Source organism: Alligator mississippiensis, chromosome 10 (genome assembly GCF_030867095.1).
Source record: "Alligator mississippiensis isolate rAllMis1 chromosome 10, rAllMis1, whole genome shotgun sequence".
Taxonomy (NCBI): Eukaryota; Metazoa; Chordata; order Crocodylia; family Alligatoridae; genus Alligator; species Alligator mississippiensis.
The window spans coordinates 35,846,423-35,862,512 of NC_081833.1; the positions used below are offsets into that span (position 1 = coordinate 35,846,423).

General features: G+C 50.0%; 1 protein-coding gene across 2 annotated transcripts; it reads left to right on the forward strand.

Moving 5' to 3' along the window:
* Positions 1–1,450: 1,450 nt before the first annotated feature.
* Positions 1,451–15,359, forward strand: LOC102570910 (C-signal). 2 transcript variants are annotated; one of them, XM_019489000.2, is made up of 6 exons: positions 1,456–2,648; positions 4,536–4,587; positions 7,452–7,639; positions 9,887–10,048; positions 11,974–12,084; positions 15,113–15,359. In XM_019489000.2, the coding sequence occupies exons 1-6, from the start codon at positions 2,472–2,474 to the stop codon at positions 15,224–15,226; spliced, it is 804 nt and encodes a 267-aa protein (XP_019344545.1). In that variant the 5' UTR covers positions 1,456–2,471; the 3' UTR covers positions 15,227–15,359. The 2 variants fall into 2 exon arrangements, with proteins under 2 accessions (XP_019344546.1, XP_019344545.1); XM_019489001.2 differs by lacking the exon at positions 11,974–12,084 and having other exon boundaries at positions 1,451–2,648.
* Positions 15,360–16,090: the final 731 nt, after the last annotated feature.

Genomic DNA, 16,090 nt, shown 5'->3' on the forward strand with positions numbered 1-16,090 from the left:
CCATCCAAAGACGATTCAGGTTAAAACTGAATGGGGAGCATAGAGCCGGCAGATAGAAAACACTGGACACATCAATACATGCATTAATGCGCTTTTCCTAATGCACATTAAATTTAGTACCTCCAATGCAAGGTACTAAATAAACACGCATTAAGCTGCCCTAATGTGCAGTACCAAAAGCACACATTTTTAAAGTGATGCTTAATGCACCATAGCCTAGTTTACTGTGCATAATCATAATTGCACATTTTTATGCGATGCCTTAATGCATAGTAAAATAGGCTACTGCACACTAAAGTGCATGTGTACGCATGCCCACTGGGTAGCGGTGTCCAAGCCCCCACCCCTCTCCAGATCTTTGGTGCCTGACAGGCTGCACATTAGACACACGCATCCACCTTGGATGCAGTCTGTAGTCCTCTCTGTAGTACAAACACCCAGCTAAGCAGTAGTGTCATTCCTCTTCTGTATACTATTGTCAGGAAGGACCTGGACAGTAGGGCTGTGCAAAATTTCAATGAGCATTTCGTTTCGAAGCTGTTTAAACGCGTTTCGAGCTCAAAACAGCTAAACTGAAATGAAACAAAAGGCTTCAAAATAGCTTCGAAACAAAATGAAGGCACTCAAAACATTTCAAATGTTTCGAAACATTTCAAGTTTCAAAGCAGCCTGGTGGCAGGAGGCAAGGGAAAGCCAGTGCTGTACTCTGAGTGACTACGCCAGACCTATGGAGCCGAGCCTGGTGGCAGGAGGTGGGAGAGAGCCCCTGGCTAAGGCTTGGCTCCCAGTGGCTCTGCCATTGGCTCTCCACCGTCTCCCGCCACCAGGCTCAGCTCCATGGGGCTAGAGAGCCTCCAGCCACTGGGCTGTGCTCACCAGGGCTGCGCTCAGCGGCTCCACCAGCCCCACGGAGCTCAGCCCGGCAGTGGGAGGTGGAGGGAGAGCCAGTGGCAGAGCCGCTTGGTGTGCAACCCTGGCCAGTGGCTCTCGCCCGCCTCCTGCTGCCAGGCTCAGCTCCGTGGGGCTGTGGAGCCTCCCGCCACCGGGCTGCACTCCAACCAGCTCCACCACTGGCTCTCCTGCCTCCTCCTGTCACTGTGCTGAGCTCCACGGGGCTGGCGGATCCGCTCAGGTGGGGTGCAGCCCAGCGGTGGAAGGTGGGGAGAGCCAGGGCTGTGCTCCGAGCAGCTCCGCCAGCCCCACGGAGCTCAGCCTGCCCTTGCAGTGCTGCCAGACTCCTGGGGGCATGGGCCCCCAGGTCTGCATGCAGGATGACTGGAGGCTGCCGCTGCTGCCTGGGGCCAGCGGCAGCATCAGTCTTCCCGGAGCGGGGCACTGGCTGTGCCTAGTGCCCATCCCAGGCGGCAGCAGCAGCTTCCTGTGATTCTGAGCGCAGATCCAGGGACCTGCAGCCCTGGGAGGAGTCCAGCACAACCCCACACCTCTCCTGGGGCCCCCAGATCTGCAGGCGGGATGACAAAAGGCTGCTGCTGCTGGCAAGTGACACCTGTTTTGCTTTTAGCAGGTTGAGGTGCAGTTTCCTAGAAACCCCTGCACCTTTCTCCTTGAAACTTGGCAGACTTCATGCCTTCAGAAGGGGCTATCATTCCTGCAATGTTGATCTGAATCAGGCAAGAAATGACAAAGTTATAGGCATTTTCATGATTCTCCATTATAGCCTATGGGTGAAACGTCGAAACTCATCAAAATAGCAAAATAGTTGCAACAAAACGAAACAGAACAGTGCTTCAAAATTAAATGAAACAACAAAATGAAACACTGTCCCTTCGAAACAGCGAAACAGAAGTCCAAACGAAACAGTGCTGTTTTGCACAGCCATACTGGATAGCCATGTGGTCAGAGCAGGGCACTTCTCTGCTTGTGCAGTCTTTAGCTGCCCAGTCAGTGATCTTTGCACCCCAAATTGTAGGTGTCAAATCCATGTTGCTGCTGCTGGAGCACTGTTGATGTGGAATTTTTGTGATTTAGGCACCAAAACTCTGTGTTCATCTTACCTGCACTTTACCAGTCAATCTGGCCCCATATCTTCAGGGATGATGTGCATTTGCAAAAATTCACTGACTTCAGTGAAGCTTTGACTTAAGTGAAGCTATAGAGACTCACCCAAAAGTGGAGACTCCATATAAAGCTAGGAATGGTATCCCCACAATGGGGATACTTTTGTAAGGAGAGGCCTCAAGCTATATAAAGAACATGTACCAACAAAAAATAATGGGGCTTTCATGTCGACATTAATCACAGGAGCTGCTCAGAGCGTGAGATTATGTTTTGTTCATGTCTCCTAACCTGCTGTTTATTTATCAAATGAATCATTTTACCATGAATGACAGGAGCTTTTATACAAATGCAAACATTGTTGAAAGTAAGAAAAAAGATGTAGGCGGGGATTTAGTAAAGCAAATTCACTTCAGGGAAAACAGAGCCAATATAAATTGAGCGTGGAAAGAGAGATGCAGACCAGAGGCAGAAAGGAGGTGAACATGGCTGGGCCAAATGTCTACAGCGTGCTGGTGACAGGAAGCAATCGGGGAATTGGTCTGGAGCTGGTCAAGCATTTTGTCAGGAAGCCAAACCCACCAGATGTGATCTTTGCAACTTGCCGGGACCCAGCGGGAGCACAGGCAGAGGTGAGGATTCACTCTTCTTTTTTACTGAAATTCACTGGAGGAAACCGTCACTGCCCCACCCCTCACCACTTGTGAAATGAAAGCAGATTTAAGGATCAGGTCCAGAACTGCCATCATCTGCACCACCTGCTGGCTGGCTGCAGGTCTTCCTCTGCCCCAAACACCTCCTTCCTTGGAAGGGGAACGTTGCCAGTGGCAGGAGCAGGCCTGTGTTGGGCTGACACCAGCTGTACAGACCCCTAAGTCTAGCGGGCTTGATTCTCCCCTGCCCTCTCCCTTGTGCAAGGGACAATCTGCCACCCAGAACAGAGATATTGTGGTCTCCTCAGTGACTTGCAGAGAGAAGGCAGTTTCCAGCCTAGTCTTCTCAAGACACTGCTCATCTGCCTCCCACCTCCATATATGCGCTGCTGAGTCTCACTGTCAGGGGTAATGCTATTTGGCTTTGACTCATGGTGATCCATTGACATGCTCCCACTATTCCCTAGTGCAGGGGTGGTCAAAATGCAGCCCATGGGCTGGATGCAGCCTGCTAGACCATTCTATCCGGCCCATGGGGCCCCTAAAAAATTTAGAAAATTAATATTTATCTGCCCCTGGCTGACTGTCACGCGGCCCTCGTTGGCTTGCCAAAACTCAGTAAGCAGCTCTCGGCCTGAAATAATTGCCCGCCCCTGCCCTAGAGAGTTGGCCTTTCACAATACCTCGCAGGCATAAGAAACACTGGCTGCATTGGCAGCTGTAGCAGGCAACCTAGAACACTGCCCAGTGAGGAGCCCACTTCTGTACCAGGCCTGAGGCATAGCTGCAGAGGATCAAAGATCTGGCTGATATTCACCTGGCAAGCAGAAGACGACTTATTCAGAAAATAGTTAGATATCTAAATCCGCAAGCCAACTGCTCCTCAGAGCCCATCCCATTCCCCTACCAGGTACTGGGATCACTTCTGTTACCTCAGTGTCCCGAGGAGGCAAGCAGTATTTCTTGATGTCCCACAGCCTTCCCCATATTGACATTCCCCTTCCTGACTAGCCTTTTCCCCTCTGGCTTTGCAAGGTTCACCCCAGAAGACCTCTTCATATTCCTGGTTTGAACTCTGCTTCTGCAAAACTGCAAAGGCTTGTCATGAAGAGCAGGTCAATAGCTCCAACCTCTCCTCCCCTGGTGCAAGAAACTCTGGGAGCAGGAATGCTCCTGTCTTGCAGCTGTGCCACTGATATGACTGTTGGGATCAGCCAGGAGGCAAGAAACCTGGCAGGTTACATAGATGTTTTCTAGGGTACCAAGGAAGTTGCTAGGGAAGGAGCTGAGTCCTGCTGACTGCTCCTCAGGACTCTGGAGATGCGGCCTCTGGCCCCTGTGGAACCACAGAAGGGGATTTTGTTTCTCAGAATGAATGACATGAGCTGGGGCAATGAACACTGGCCATAGCAGGACAGAACCAGAGGAGAGCTAAGCAGAGGACAGATGAGGAGCAGGAGGCAGACTGCTAGGGAGAATGGAACAGAGGGTGGAAAGGGGAAAGGCAGTAGGCACATTACAGGTGGGCCAGGATTGCATGTGCACTTCCCCAGTTAACTGCTGGTGAAGGGCTGCAGGGGAGGTTGCTGCTTGTTCCCTGACACCACCACAGCAATGCAGCTGGAGTTCCCAAGATGCTGGGCTTGACCTTTAGCTTGGCCTTGACTTCTAGCCACAAGGCCAGCATCTACTTGTACACATTCAGGTACCACCATTAAAGGACAAAATCATGTGGTGTGAGAGCAGAAACTATGCCAGAGGCAGCGGGCTGTTATCATGGTCAACCAGGTTAGAGCTGAACAGGACACCCAGCACTTGAGCCTGTACTTTTACTTTGGTACCATAACACAACATCTTTGTTTCCAGGAACTGAAGAAGATGGCTTCCAAACATTCAAAGGTGATAATGCTACAGCTAGGTAAGGCCTCCCTACTTCTCCCCTCCTACTGGCACTCAGCAAACACTGAGTGGCCTGCTCTGCTCTGGCTTCTTTGCAGGTCTAAGTCTCTTCTCTCCATGCTTCACTGCCATTCTTTTTTGGGCTCTTCTCTGTCAGTTGAACAGAACAGTCAGGTGAACAAGCTAGGTTGCATGCTGACAGTCCTGTCACTTCTCTGCAAAAGGCATTGACCCAGTTACAGATGTTGGCTATCTAGTACTCCAATTTGGACCAAATGCTGCTCAAATTCTGCTCCCTTGAAGTTCAAGTGGAAGTCAGCCAAAGCTTTCAGTTGGAGCTGGACTGGATTGCTCAGACATTTGTGGCAACTGTTGAGAGGTAGAAGAAAGTAAAAATCAAACAGGGTTTATGCCTATTTGAACAGAGTAGATTGATAATAATAAATTCATCTTGTTTGCATTTGCTAAGGTGGAGTGGGACTGCATAGTAACAGATTGTAACAGGCAGACTTAGTACCCCATTTGTTGACAGAAGTTGCATGGAATCACTCAACAGAGATGAGGCGATTACAGCTGCAAGACTTATTGCAGTCTTAAGGTAGTTTCTCCTCCCACTTCTAACTTACTTGTAAGTGAAACTCCCTTTGAACTAGAAACTCTCAAACAGTCTCCAGACACAAGGGCTAGGGACAGACATTACACATAAAAATCAACGAAATGTGCCCCCGGCGGCTGTGGGGAGAATGGCTGCGCTGGTGGCGGCAGGAGTGCGACGGTGGCGGCAGCGGGAGCTCAGTGGCAGTAAGCGCAGAGCTCCCGCAGATGCCACCAGTGCTGTCGGCAGCAGGGGGAGAGGGAGTGGTGAGTGTGGACCAGGAGTCGGCGATCACCCTCAGGCACTGCCGGCAGCATCAGCGGCAATTGTGGCCCACCCCCAGATGCTACCATTGGTGGACAGTATCGGCGGCGCCTTTTTGTAGGTGGTGCACCGCCACACTCAGGAGGTACACGTGCACGTGCACCCGCATGCACCCCTTACACATCGCCCCTGCACATGAACCACTTTAAATGATCAGAAAGTGGTTTAAACCTGTGCACGTAAACCATTTTGAAAATGGCCAAAACTGGTGTGAGATAAACCTGGTTGAATGTAGTATCAGAGGGCCTTTGTACACACCACAAAATTAGCCTTTAAAGAGGCTTCTCTAGCCAGAGCGGGGGTGAGACATGGCCAGACACTGGCCTGCCATGGCCTCTGAGGCAAATTCCTCCCTCTGTCCCTTCTCCCCCTCTTTCCCACTGGCAAACCTTGCAGACCACAGCTGGGGTTTGCCAGCCCCAGTCACACTGGCTTTCATGCATCCAGACAGAAATGGAGTTAATTCCTCCTTCTGTCCAGCTTGCCTGCAGCCAGGGAGGGGAATAATTCCACAGCAGTCCTGGACTGGGGGAGTGAGGCAAGCTAGTTCCCTGTGTGCAGCTCCAAGACCTGCACCTGTGAGCCCAGAGCTAAGACCTGCAGCAGCAGACTGAGAGGTGGGAAGTGTTGGCAAAGACCTGACAATCATCACACACATGTGCTGGAGATGGAGTTAAGGGAAGTTGCATACTGGTGGCCCAGGCTGGTGGCTGGTACCTTGTGTGTCCTGCTAGCCCCGGCTGGTGGCTGGCCATCCCCCCTCCACTCCAACAGGGAGAGGTGAGAGCCTTGGAGGGCATCTCTCTTCCCTCCCCTTTGGCAGTGGCTGGCAGGTGTGGTCTAGAGCCCCCCAGCTTCTGGCTTGAGCCACTGCAGGCACATGACTGCATTACCTGATTTAACAGAGAATGTCTGTCCAGTTATTAATCAGTTTAAGCTGTGCAGCTTAGACTAACCTGCAAAGAGTGAATCAATTCAGGCTCAGGCTTTTTTAATGTCTGTCCCTAGCCAAGTGGTTTGATTGTTTCAAACCTGTGGCTCGTCCTCATGCACACATGTATGCACACACACAACTGTAGCCCAAGTTTTAACAATTTCAGTTTAGAAAATGCCTTTGGGCAATGTTTCCCTGAGTATTGAGGAGGGCAGCAAGGGCCACTGAGAACCAGGGAGAAGCAGGTTATCAGAGGTTCTAAGTACCTACACGTGTCTTTGATTTCAGCTGTAGCTGTCAACACCATTGAGAAGTGGGGTCCAAGCAGGCACCCCAAATTCACGGAGCCCTTTGTAACTTTAGGTTTAAAAGACTAGCAGGAGCTTATACAAGAATCCTGTGGCAGAACTGAGATTGGAATCCTGGTCACCAGGTTCCTAACTCAGTGTTTCAACCATGAGATAATCAACTGCGGAGGATGACTGCAGCTTTAGTTCATTTTTCCCAAAATTGAGCCCCTTGTGTTTGGCTCTTACATATGTATTCTCTGAAGAGAAGTTGGCCAGTTGGCCTTTGTGAGTCTAATTTTACACATCCACTTTGAAATAATTTGAGCAGAAGCTGGAAATGTAAGAACACTTGGAAATGATGGACTCTGGATGTGTGTGGTTTCCTTGTATCACTTACACTCATCCTGCCTTCCAATTCCAGTATAAGCCTGCAGACTGTTTGGATCTTGAATGTTAGACAGGACATGATGACTTACCAACTTGGTTTGCATCTTTCCTAGCTACTTTGTTCTGGCCTTTTCTGCCTTCAGTTAGCATTAAGGACAAATTGGTTGTGGTTCTAAATTCAAGATGTTTAAATAAACCTTACCTATGTCCCCTGTGAACTCATCCAGTAAGTGGTGACCTGCTTTAACACAAAACCAAATTTATTTCAGAAGTTATTTCTGTTAGTATCAAGACTGAAACCAAATCATGGTCATAATAAACCCCATGTTCTCGCTCATTCTCTTTCCCTCCAGAGGCTACGGACCCAGCGAGTGTAGAGGCTGCTGCAAAGAAAGCTGAAGCCCATCTGAAAGGCTCAGGTCTGAACCTGCTGATAAATAATGCAGGTGTTATGCCACAATCTACTCTTGCATCTGCGACTCCTGATGACATGATGAGTGTGTATAACACAAATGTTGTTGGGCCGTTGTTAGTGACCCAGGTAAGAGTCCACCCCACCTTGCATTTCTGCTGATGGATCCATAGGTGGGATTTGTTTTAAAATGAGAAAATTATCCAGAAAAGTTCTATGAAGAGAATTAGTTAAGCGGGATAGAGGAGGGCTTGTATACTACTGTTGTAGTAGTATACAGCAATCTGAGTCAGCTTCAGAGCCCTGTCATGCAAGGCACAGTCCACACCCAGTGCATGCCCCAAAAAGCTTCTCATCAGAAAGTAAAAGACAGAAGCAGCAGCAATCTCACACAGCTGACACCTGTGCCACCTTCTGGAAGATAATAAGCCAACTGTATGAATTTTTATGGGGTCGATTCACTGTTTACAAATGTTGGCTTAAAAGGTGGTTGTGGTAAAAACAGCTCAGAGGGCTAAGCAATGCCTCTAGAGAAAGAGCTTCTAGTGAACAAGTCAGGAAATGGAGAGACAATACCTGGGCTCTCACCTGTGGCAATACAAATTCTAGGCTTCAGGAAGAGTTAACCAGATGTTTAATGCAACTAGGAACAAAGAGATCAAAAGGCATAAGAATTGTTCTAAACTCTCCATGTGCCCATGGGTCATGGGAGACTGGCCAAGGGAGTTGTTCAGAAACAGACTGGCAGTGACAACCCCCACAACACATACCACCACCCCATTCAGTTTAATGAGATACCCCAGACTTCACAGAGAAGAGAATGTTGCCCATGGTGTTCCTATGCCATCCATCATCCACACACTGCAAGCTTCTTATACTTATTTCATATACTTAGTGCAGAGGTGGGTGTGGAGCTTGCGCCCCTCTCGCTGCCCAGTCTATTGGGGTTTGCCCTTCCCCTCAACTCACCTGCCACGACTTGGATGTTAAACGCACTTTAAGAGGGGTCTACAGTGGAAATCTTAGCATGGATGGGGCCTCCCAATAGACGGTGGTACTCACGGTCATTCGACGCGGTGTTCCACGGGGCTCTGCCTCCCCTACACCCCATCCACATGCCAGCCATTGGATGATGCATTACAGATGTTTCCTGGCCTTGTATGACAGCCTCAGACTGGTTCCCAGGGTTCCGGTCACTCTCCCTCCCTTCTTGGGGAAGATTTCTTTTTTTATAGAAAACATTCCTCCGAGTCAGGAGGGGCTGCAGAGTTAACCCCCTTATTCCAGCTCCCTCCCAGATTTGCTGTTTTCTCTCCCTTACCACAAGCAGGGAGCTCCCTTGCCCCCTGAGTGTAAGCTCCTTCAGGTGGCTGCAAGAGTGCCTCCGCTTGCCCTCCTTGTCTGCGTCCTGCTCTGCCTCCTGCAGAAGGCTTAAAGCCCTTCCCTGGGCTGCCTGCTGAAGCCTCACAGGCTGGGTCATCTCCTTCTCATGTCGGAGCTTGCCTCACGAGCTGCCAGCCCGTGCTCTCTCTTTCTCTGTCTCTCTCCCCCTCCCCGCTCCGCCGGCATTTTTGAAGCTTCCCACAGTGGCCGATATGGCCACTGGGATTGGCTCAGCTGTTCTCCTCATTGAAAACAGCTGATGCCACAGCTGGCGTAACGCTGGCTCGCGCGGCTCTGGCTGCAAATGCGGTTCTGGCTCCCACTGTTTTCCGGGAGGTACATACGCCCCTCTGGGGGCTTGCTCTTGGGGTCTGGGGTTCGTGGGCTCTCTTCTCTCTCCCTCGAGAGCCTGTGGGGGCACCTCACCACCACAGAGGGCAAAATGTGGCCCGTGGACCAGATGCGGCACGCCAGGCCATTCTAACTGACATGCAAGACCCTTAAAAAATTTGGAAAATTAATATTTATCTGCCCCTGGCTGCTTGTCATGCGGCCCTTGATGGCTTGCCAAAACTCAGTAAGCGGCCCTCTGCCCAAAATAATTGCCTGCCCCTACCTTACTGCCTGACTACCCAGCACCACACATGTATGAAGCAGAATGCATTGTGTGGCTTAATGACCTGGTAGTTGAAGGGACAGATTTAGAATAGAGAATTGTCAGGAGTCCTCTGGAGAAGACTACTGGTGGAGAGCACAAAAGAGGTAGTTGTGTGAGGTGCGGCATGAAGGAGGAGAAGGAGGGGCTGCAGTAATGGAAAACCTGGAAATTGTGCCTAGCGAAAGAGTGGAGTGAAAGCAGGTATGAAATGGGGTAGGGAAAACAATGGTAGCTCAATTGGGGAGACGCTGGCTGGGGAGGGAAAGAATGCGAGTTCTGATAGGCAGGGAGAGTCTATCATATTGATGATGGACTGACACGGTGTCTTCCCCCAGGCATTCCTGCCATTGCTGAAGAAGGCTGCCCAGGGAAGCAGCCACAAACCACTGAGCTGCAGCAAGGCAGCTCTGATTAATATGTCCACAATTCTGGGATCCATGGAGAAAACTCCTGAGACCTATTCCTGGTTCCCAGTTGTCTCCTACCGCTGCAGTAAGGTATGTTTCCCTTTGAGTAAACCATCATGGGACACCAGCTGAATTGGTTCTCTCCCAATTCATTAGTAGCTTGAGACAAAAACTGTTGTTGTTAATGGGCTGTCAAACAGTTGAAAAAGTTTATCGTGATTAGTCACAATTAATCACCATTTTAATCACATAGCTAAAAACAAAACAATGCACAGTTAGGCAAAATTATGCAGGTACTTTGTATGGTTGGGGGTGGGTGTAGAGTGTGTGTGCTTGTGTGGGGGAAAGATTTGTGAAGGTGTGGAGGGCTGTGGGTGGGTGTGGGTTGTGGTTGGAGCCCAGGGAGTGGGGTTCCTGCATACCCTGGCAGGGCATGGGGTACTGTGGGTCAGGAGTGGGGGGCAGCAGCAGGGCTGGGGGGGCCATGGCTTGGGAGTGAGATGCAGACAGACATGCAGACACAGAGAGAGATGCAGACACACAAACACACAGACACTGCCAGCAAGTTAGTGTGTGGGGGGAAGAGGCATCAGGGAGAGAAGGGGCAAGGGTGCAGATCAAGACCCCCATGGTGAGAAAGGGAATGGGGCAAAGGCAAGGGTAGGAGCTGGGGCTGGTCATGGGATGGAGGCATGGCTTGTCCAGGGGAGTGGGGGGGAGCTGCTCGTGCAGCTGTGCATACCCCCAGAGGAGGAATGAGGAGCACGTGCACCCCAGATCTGTGCATGAAGTGGAGGTGGGGCTCTGCACCCTGCTGCCATTGCCCTGGGAGCTACGCAATGTCATGTTGTGCTTCCCACTGCTAGGTGGACAGGAGACATGGCACATCCACATTGCCCGGAGGGTCCCAGGGCAACAGCGGCAAGGTGCAGGACCCCAGCCCACAGTAGCAGCCTGCCCCTGCCCCTGCCCCTGCCCCTGCACAGATTTGGGTGGCACGTGCCCCCTACGCCTCCCCCAGGGGTGCACACAACAGGGGCCTCGAACGCCCCCTCCCCGGCCCCTTTTCTCCCCCATGCCTCTTCTCCTTCACAGACTTACTTGCTGGGAGCTGCTCCACACACCACCAGGCTGCATTCCTAGTCACCTGCAGGCTGTGGCTGTTCGTCTGTGTCCATGTCTGTGCAGGTCCCCCCCCCCGCCCCACTGCAGCTGCCCTGTGGTCCTCTGTGCTGCCACTGCTGCTCCACAGGGCAGCCTGGAGGCTGTGGTGATGGCGGCAAAGCAGAGCCCTGACACAGACCCCAAAACCAAGTGCATGATTAACACATTAAAAAATTAACACAAACAACGATTAACATATTAATCATGATTAATTGACAACCCTAATTTTAACCTATGTACTGGAAATGAAAGTAATGATCATCCAGAAATAGTTTTAGCCAGTGTACTGAGAAGTGGCATGTATTTGAAGACTTGTCTCCACAGATGCCACTCAGAAAAGTTAGTCTGAGATAACTGGTGTGAGAGGGTTCTTTGCGGAGTTTTGAAGAATAGGTTAGATAAGCACTTGTCTAAGATGGTTTAGGTAGGAATAATCCTGCCTTGAGAAGAGGGTTGGACTAGTTGATCTCCTGATGTCCCTTCCAACCCTATTTTTTCTATGATTTTGTGATTGTAATAACGTCAAAGCTCTGTTTTGATGCTCTTATTCAAAACTAAAGTGGTCTTGATAACCTTTTGCCTACCTGAGTTTGAAGAGGATTGAACTAAATTGAATTAATTATACAGATATCCCACTTCTGGTATGAGCAGGATGTGAATACACATGTGGTTAATTTGTGAAGCAATCTACAGACCTTCAAGAGTCACCTTCATTGAGAAAAGATTCCTCACCTATGCTATTTTGCAGGCTTCCAGGCATCTCTTCCCTATCAACACTTTAGAGTTTGAAGGGTTTGACTTGTTTTCCAGGTCTGTGATTCTGCTTCTGCTCATGATGTATTTCCCTGTAGGCTGCTCTGAACATGCTCACTAAGTGCCAGTCTCTGGAGTATAAGCAAGATGGGATCCTGTGCACTGCAATCCACCCTGGCTGGGTGAAAACAGACCTGGGAGGTTCTGAGGTATGTCTACTGGTGGTCCTCCAAACTCACAGACAGCTAATAATGTCTCCTAGCAGTGAGTGATGGTCTGAGGAGAAGTAATGATTTCCTTTTGTCATGGAGTGCCATTGCTTTTCCTCTACTGTGACATGCTTCTTAACAGGAAAAATTGGCTGGACCCTGATAGAATCATAAAAAATTAAGGTTGGAAGGGACCTTAGGAGGTCATCTAGTCCAACCCCTGCTCAAAGCAGGACCAGCCCCAACTAGATCATCCCAGCCAAAGCTTTGTCTAGCCAGAGAGTCCTCCAAGGACAGAGATTCCACCACCTCTCTAGGTAACCTGTTTCAGTGTCTTACTACTCTCCTAGTGAAAATGTCTTCCTAATAGCTAACCTAAACTTCCCTTGCTGCAATTTGAGACCATTGCTGCTTGTTCTGTCATCTGCCACCACTGAGAACAGCCCAGCTCCATCCTCTTTTGAACCCCCCTTCAGGTAGTTGAAGGCTACTATTAAATTGCCTCTCGGTCTTCTGTTGTCTGGACTAAATAAGCCCAGTTCTCTAAGCCTCTCCTCATAAGTCATGTCCCCCAGCCAGAGACAACCAGAGCAGGGTGTGGGGTCTGGGGCAAATCAGCCTGTGTGGGGCCCCACCCCAGACATGAGGAAGCCGACAGCAGATTTGTCGGGGGGGGTTAGGGGGGGAACGAGCAGCCAGATGTGATGCTGGCAACAGCACAGAGTCACCACGGCCACTCTGCCTGGCTCTGTGTGGCCTCCCAAAGCGCGGGACCCTGGGCAGTCGGTCCGATTCACCTCCCCTCACCCCTCAGGGACAGTCCTGCCCCCAGCCCATCACCATTTTTGTTGCCCTCTGCTGGATGTCTCCTATTTGTCCGCATCCTTTCTGTAGTGGGGGGCCCAAAACTGAACACAATACTCCAGAAGGGGCCTCATCAGTGCTGAATAAAGGGGAATAATCACTTCCCTTGACCTGCTGGCAACACTCCTACTAATGCAGCCCAGTATGCCATTTGCCTTCTTGGCAACAAGGGCACACTGCTGGCTCATATTCAGCTTATTGTCCACTGTAACTCTCAGGTCCTTTTCTGCAGAGCTGCTGTCCAGCCAGTCACTCCCCAACCTGTGTTGGTGCATGGAATTGTTCTTTCCTAAGTGCACAACTTTGCACTTGCCCTTGTTAAACCTCATAAGATTTCTTTGGGCCCAATCCTCCAATTTGTCTAGGTCACTCTGAATCCTAGCCCTACCCTCCAGTGTATCTACTACTCCCCCACAGCTTGGTCTCATCTGCAAAATTGCTGAGGATGCACTCTGCCATCTTCCATGTCATTGATGAAGACATTGAACAAAACTGGCCCCAGGAACAACCCCTGGGGCACTCCACTTGTTACCAGCTGCCAGCTAGACATTGAGCCATTGATTATTTCCCTCTGAGTCAGATGCTCTAGCCAGTTTTTTATCCACCTTACAGTTCATTCATACAGCCCCTACTGGATGAGCACCATGCTTAGTACAGGCTGATACTTAATTCAGACAAAAGTCTCCTTTGCTTAAGAGACCAGGAGAGTTAGCAGAGTTGCCAGTCTGCAGGCCAGGATGCAGGGTGTGTGAAGCAAGATCTGAGTAGCACAAGGTAGGATCTGGGCATGCAAGGCCTGATCTTGGCAGTGTCAATCAGGATCTTGGTATGTGGGACCTGATCCAGATGGTGCAAGATAGGCAAGGTCCAGGCACAGTGGTGCCAACCCTGTACACCATGGCCTTGCACCGTGCACCAGGCCCAGAGGACCAAAAGGTTGAGCACCTCTGGCCTAATGCTTCCCTACCTGGTGCCCCCTCTCCTGGAGCTACAATCTTCTGTTGAAGGTGGAGAAGTCATTTTGAACCTTATTAACCCTTTCTAGGCTGATTCTCTTTGAGGTGAATATGCCCTAGGAAGGACTTAAATAAACACATTTGTGGAACTGGTCTATGGTGCTTATAAAAACAGCTCACTGGTGACAGTGACAGTCCAGCAGGAGGCCACATGGGACTTGCTTATACCTGGTACCCCCTCTCCCCAGTGCTCTAACAACCTGCCCCTTCAGAGTCACATCAAACCCAGAAGTTACTAGTAATGCTGCACTGAGCTGGTACTTCTGGACCTATTCTTGAGCCTTGGCTCATGTGTGTGCTTGAGAGTGGCCAAAGGGAGCAATCCTGGAGAGGCCTCACCAAAGGAAGTTCGTGTTTGGAGGATGATTGTAGTTGTGGGTTTGTGGAGCGTGGGCAGGAAATGTTCAATTTCCTTGCTGCAGGGAGGAACCTTGATTCAGGGTTCGTCCTTGGCCATGGGTTTGCAAACAGGAGTCACGTTCCTGTTGCTATGGCTCAATAGGGTTGATGGTATTTTTTATGGTATATGATGGGGCTTTGTTTTAGACGAGGCTGAAAACCAGCATCTATCCTTGCATGGGCAGATCTAGAATTTTGAAAAGCGGGGTGCAGATGTTAGGGGGCATCATCACATAAAGAACCAACACATATTTTTCTACAGTTAAAAATAAACTAAAAGCTTTACTAATATGCTAGGGGCCTAGGGCTGTATTATGCAGTTTAAGACTGAAGAAAAACAAATGTAACTTAATTTCAATGAGTTACAAATAATCTGCAGGGCTCTGATATAGAAGCTTCCTTACCAGGAGCAGGAAACAGGCAGCAGAATTGCAGTACAAAGGATAGCTTGATTGGTGGGACATCAAGGCCATTAGAAAGAAGAGAAGGTTGTTAACACCTGTGGAATGAATTGGTTGAAGGGATCGGGCAGATGATAATGAAATCAGTGGACTTCCTCAGCACTGCCTGACTAGAAATGCTGCTGCCACTGCAAGGCAGTTGGTTTTAAACTTCAGGTGGAGCAGGAATCAAAGGAGAGTGCAAGTATATCAGTGCACCCCCCTGGATCTGCCCCTGACCTTCATGTACTTAATGCACCAGAGATGGAAAATCTCATTATGTCTTCCACTCTTGCTTGAATGTCACAGGCAGACTTGACAGTCGATGAGAGTGTGAATGGGATTATGAAGGTGTTATGCAACCTGTCTGAAAAACACCATGGGATCCTACTGAACTGGGAAGGAAAGACTGTGCCCTGGTGAGAGCCCAGCAAGAAGATGAAGAAAGGAGTACAAGAGCAGCCTGCAGGAACCATGCCAGCACCAAGCTCAGTGCATATATGATCAATGTTTGAATAAAAATATCTGCTGATCTAAAGTCAGTTGTAACAGGGGACCAAGGCCTCCATTTCTTTAACAGGGAAGAGTGGCAGGGTAGAGCTGCATTCTGAGGTGGGCTACTGAGCTTAGGCCAGCTACTGTGCAAGCTGCTCATTCAGCTAAAGGGGAATACTTGGCTCAGGGAGAGAGCTAAGGGGGGCCATGTGACCAGAAATGGGTGGAGCACAGGGAGATACAAACTCAGCCATGAGCCAGAGCAGGCAATCTGGTCCTGATCCCCTGCAGGAGAGGGACGCCTTTCTGCAGGAGTGGCTGCAGGGAAGCTGAAAGCCTGGAGAAGGGTTTGCAGTGTGTAGAGACCCAAGGTAGGATATGAGATTATGTTAGAAACTGGTAGTGTTATACGTATATTTTGGTCTTTAAGTAGAACCAGAGGTTTGGGTTGTGACCATGGGGCGGTATAGAGGCCACAGAGATTGCCTGAGGGGCACTCCATGCTTCAATCCCTGCAAGGTCCTGGGCCAGGAAAGCTGATTCTGAAGTGGGGAAACAGAATTAGAGCAAGAGCTGAGAGACATGGGTGTGGCTATGAAGGGCACAATTAGAGCCACGATTAGTGCCCTAAGTCAACGAGTGCCCTAAGTCATCATGGGTGACATGAACTTCCCAGACATCTGCTGGGAAGAGCAGTCAGCCAGGTCTGACCGCTCACGTAGGTTCCTAGCCGAAATACAGGACCTCCATCTAACCCAGGAGGTTCACAGCCCCAGCAGGGGAGACGCCTTG

Bases quoted from the DNA above. Each gene is read 5' to 3' on its own strand.
- LOC102570910 (XM_019489000.2), top strand. From the start codon at position 2,472: ATGCAGACCAGAGGCAGAAAGGAGGTGAACATGGCTGGGCCAAATGTC. The intron at 10,049-11,973 runs GTATGTTTCCCT...ATTTCCCTGTAG, and splicing joins TCTCCTACCGCTGCAGTAAG to GCTGCTCTGAACATGCTCAC. The intron at 12,085-15,112 runs GTATGTCTACTG...TGAATGTCACAG, and splicing joins CAGACCTGGGAGGTTCTGAG to GCAGACTTGACAGTCGATGA.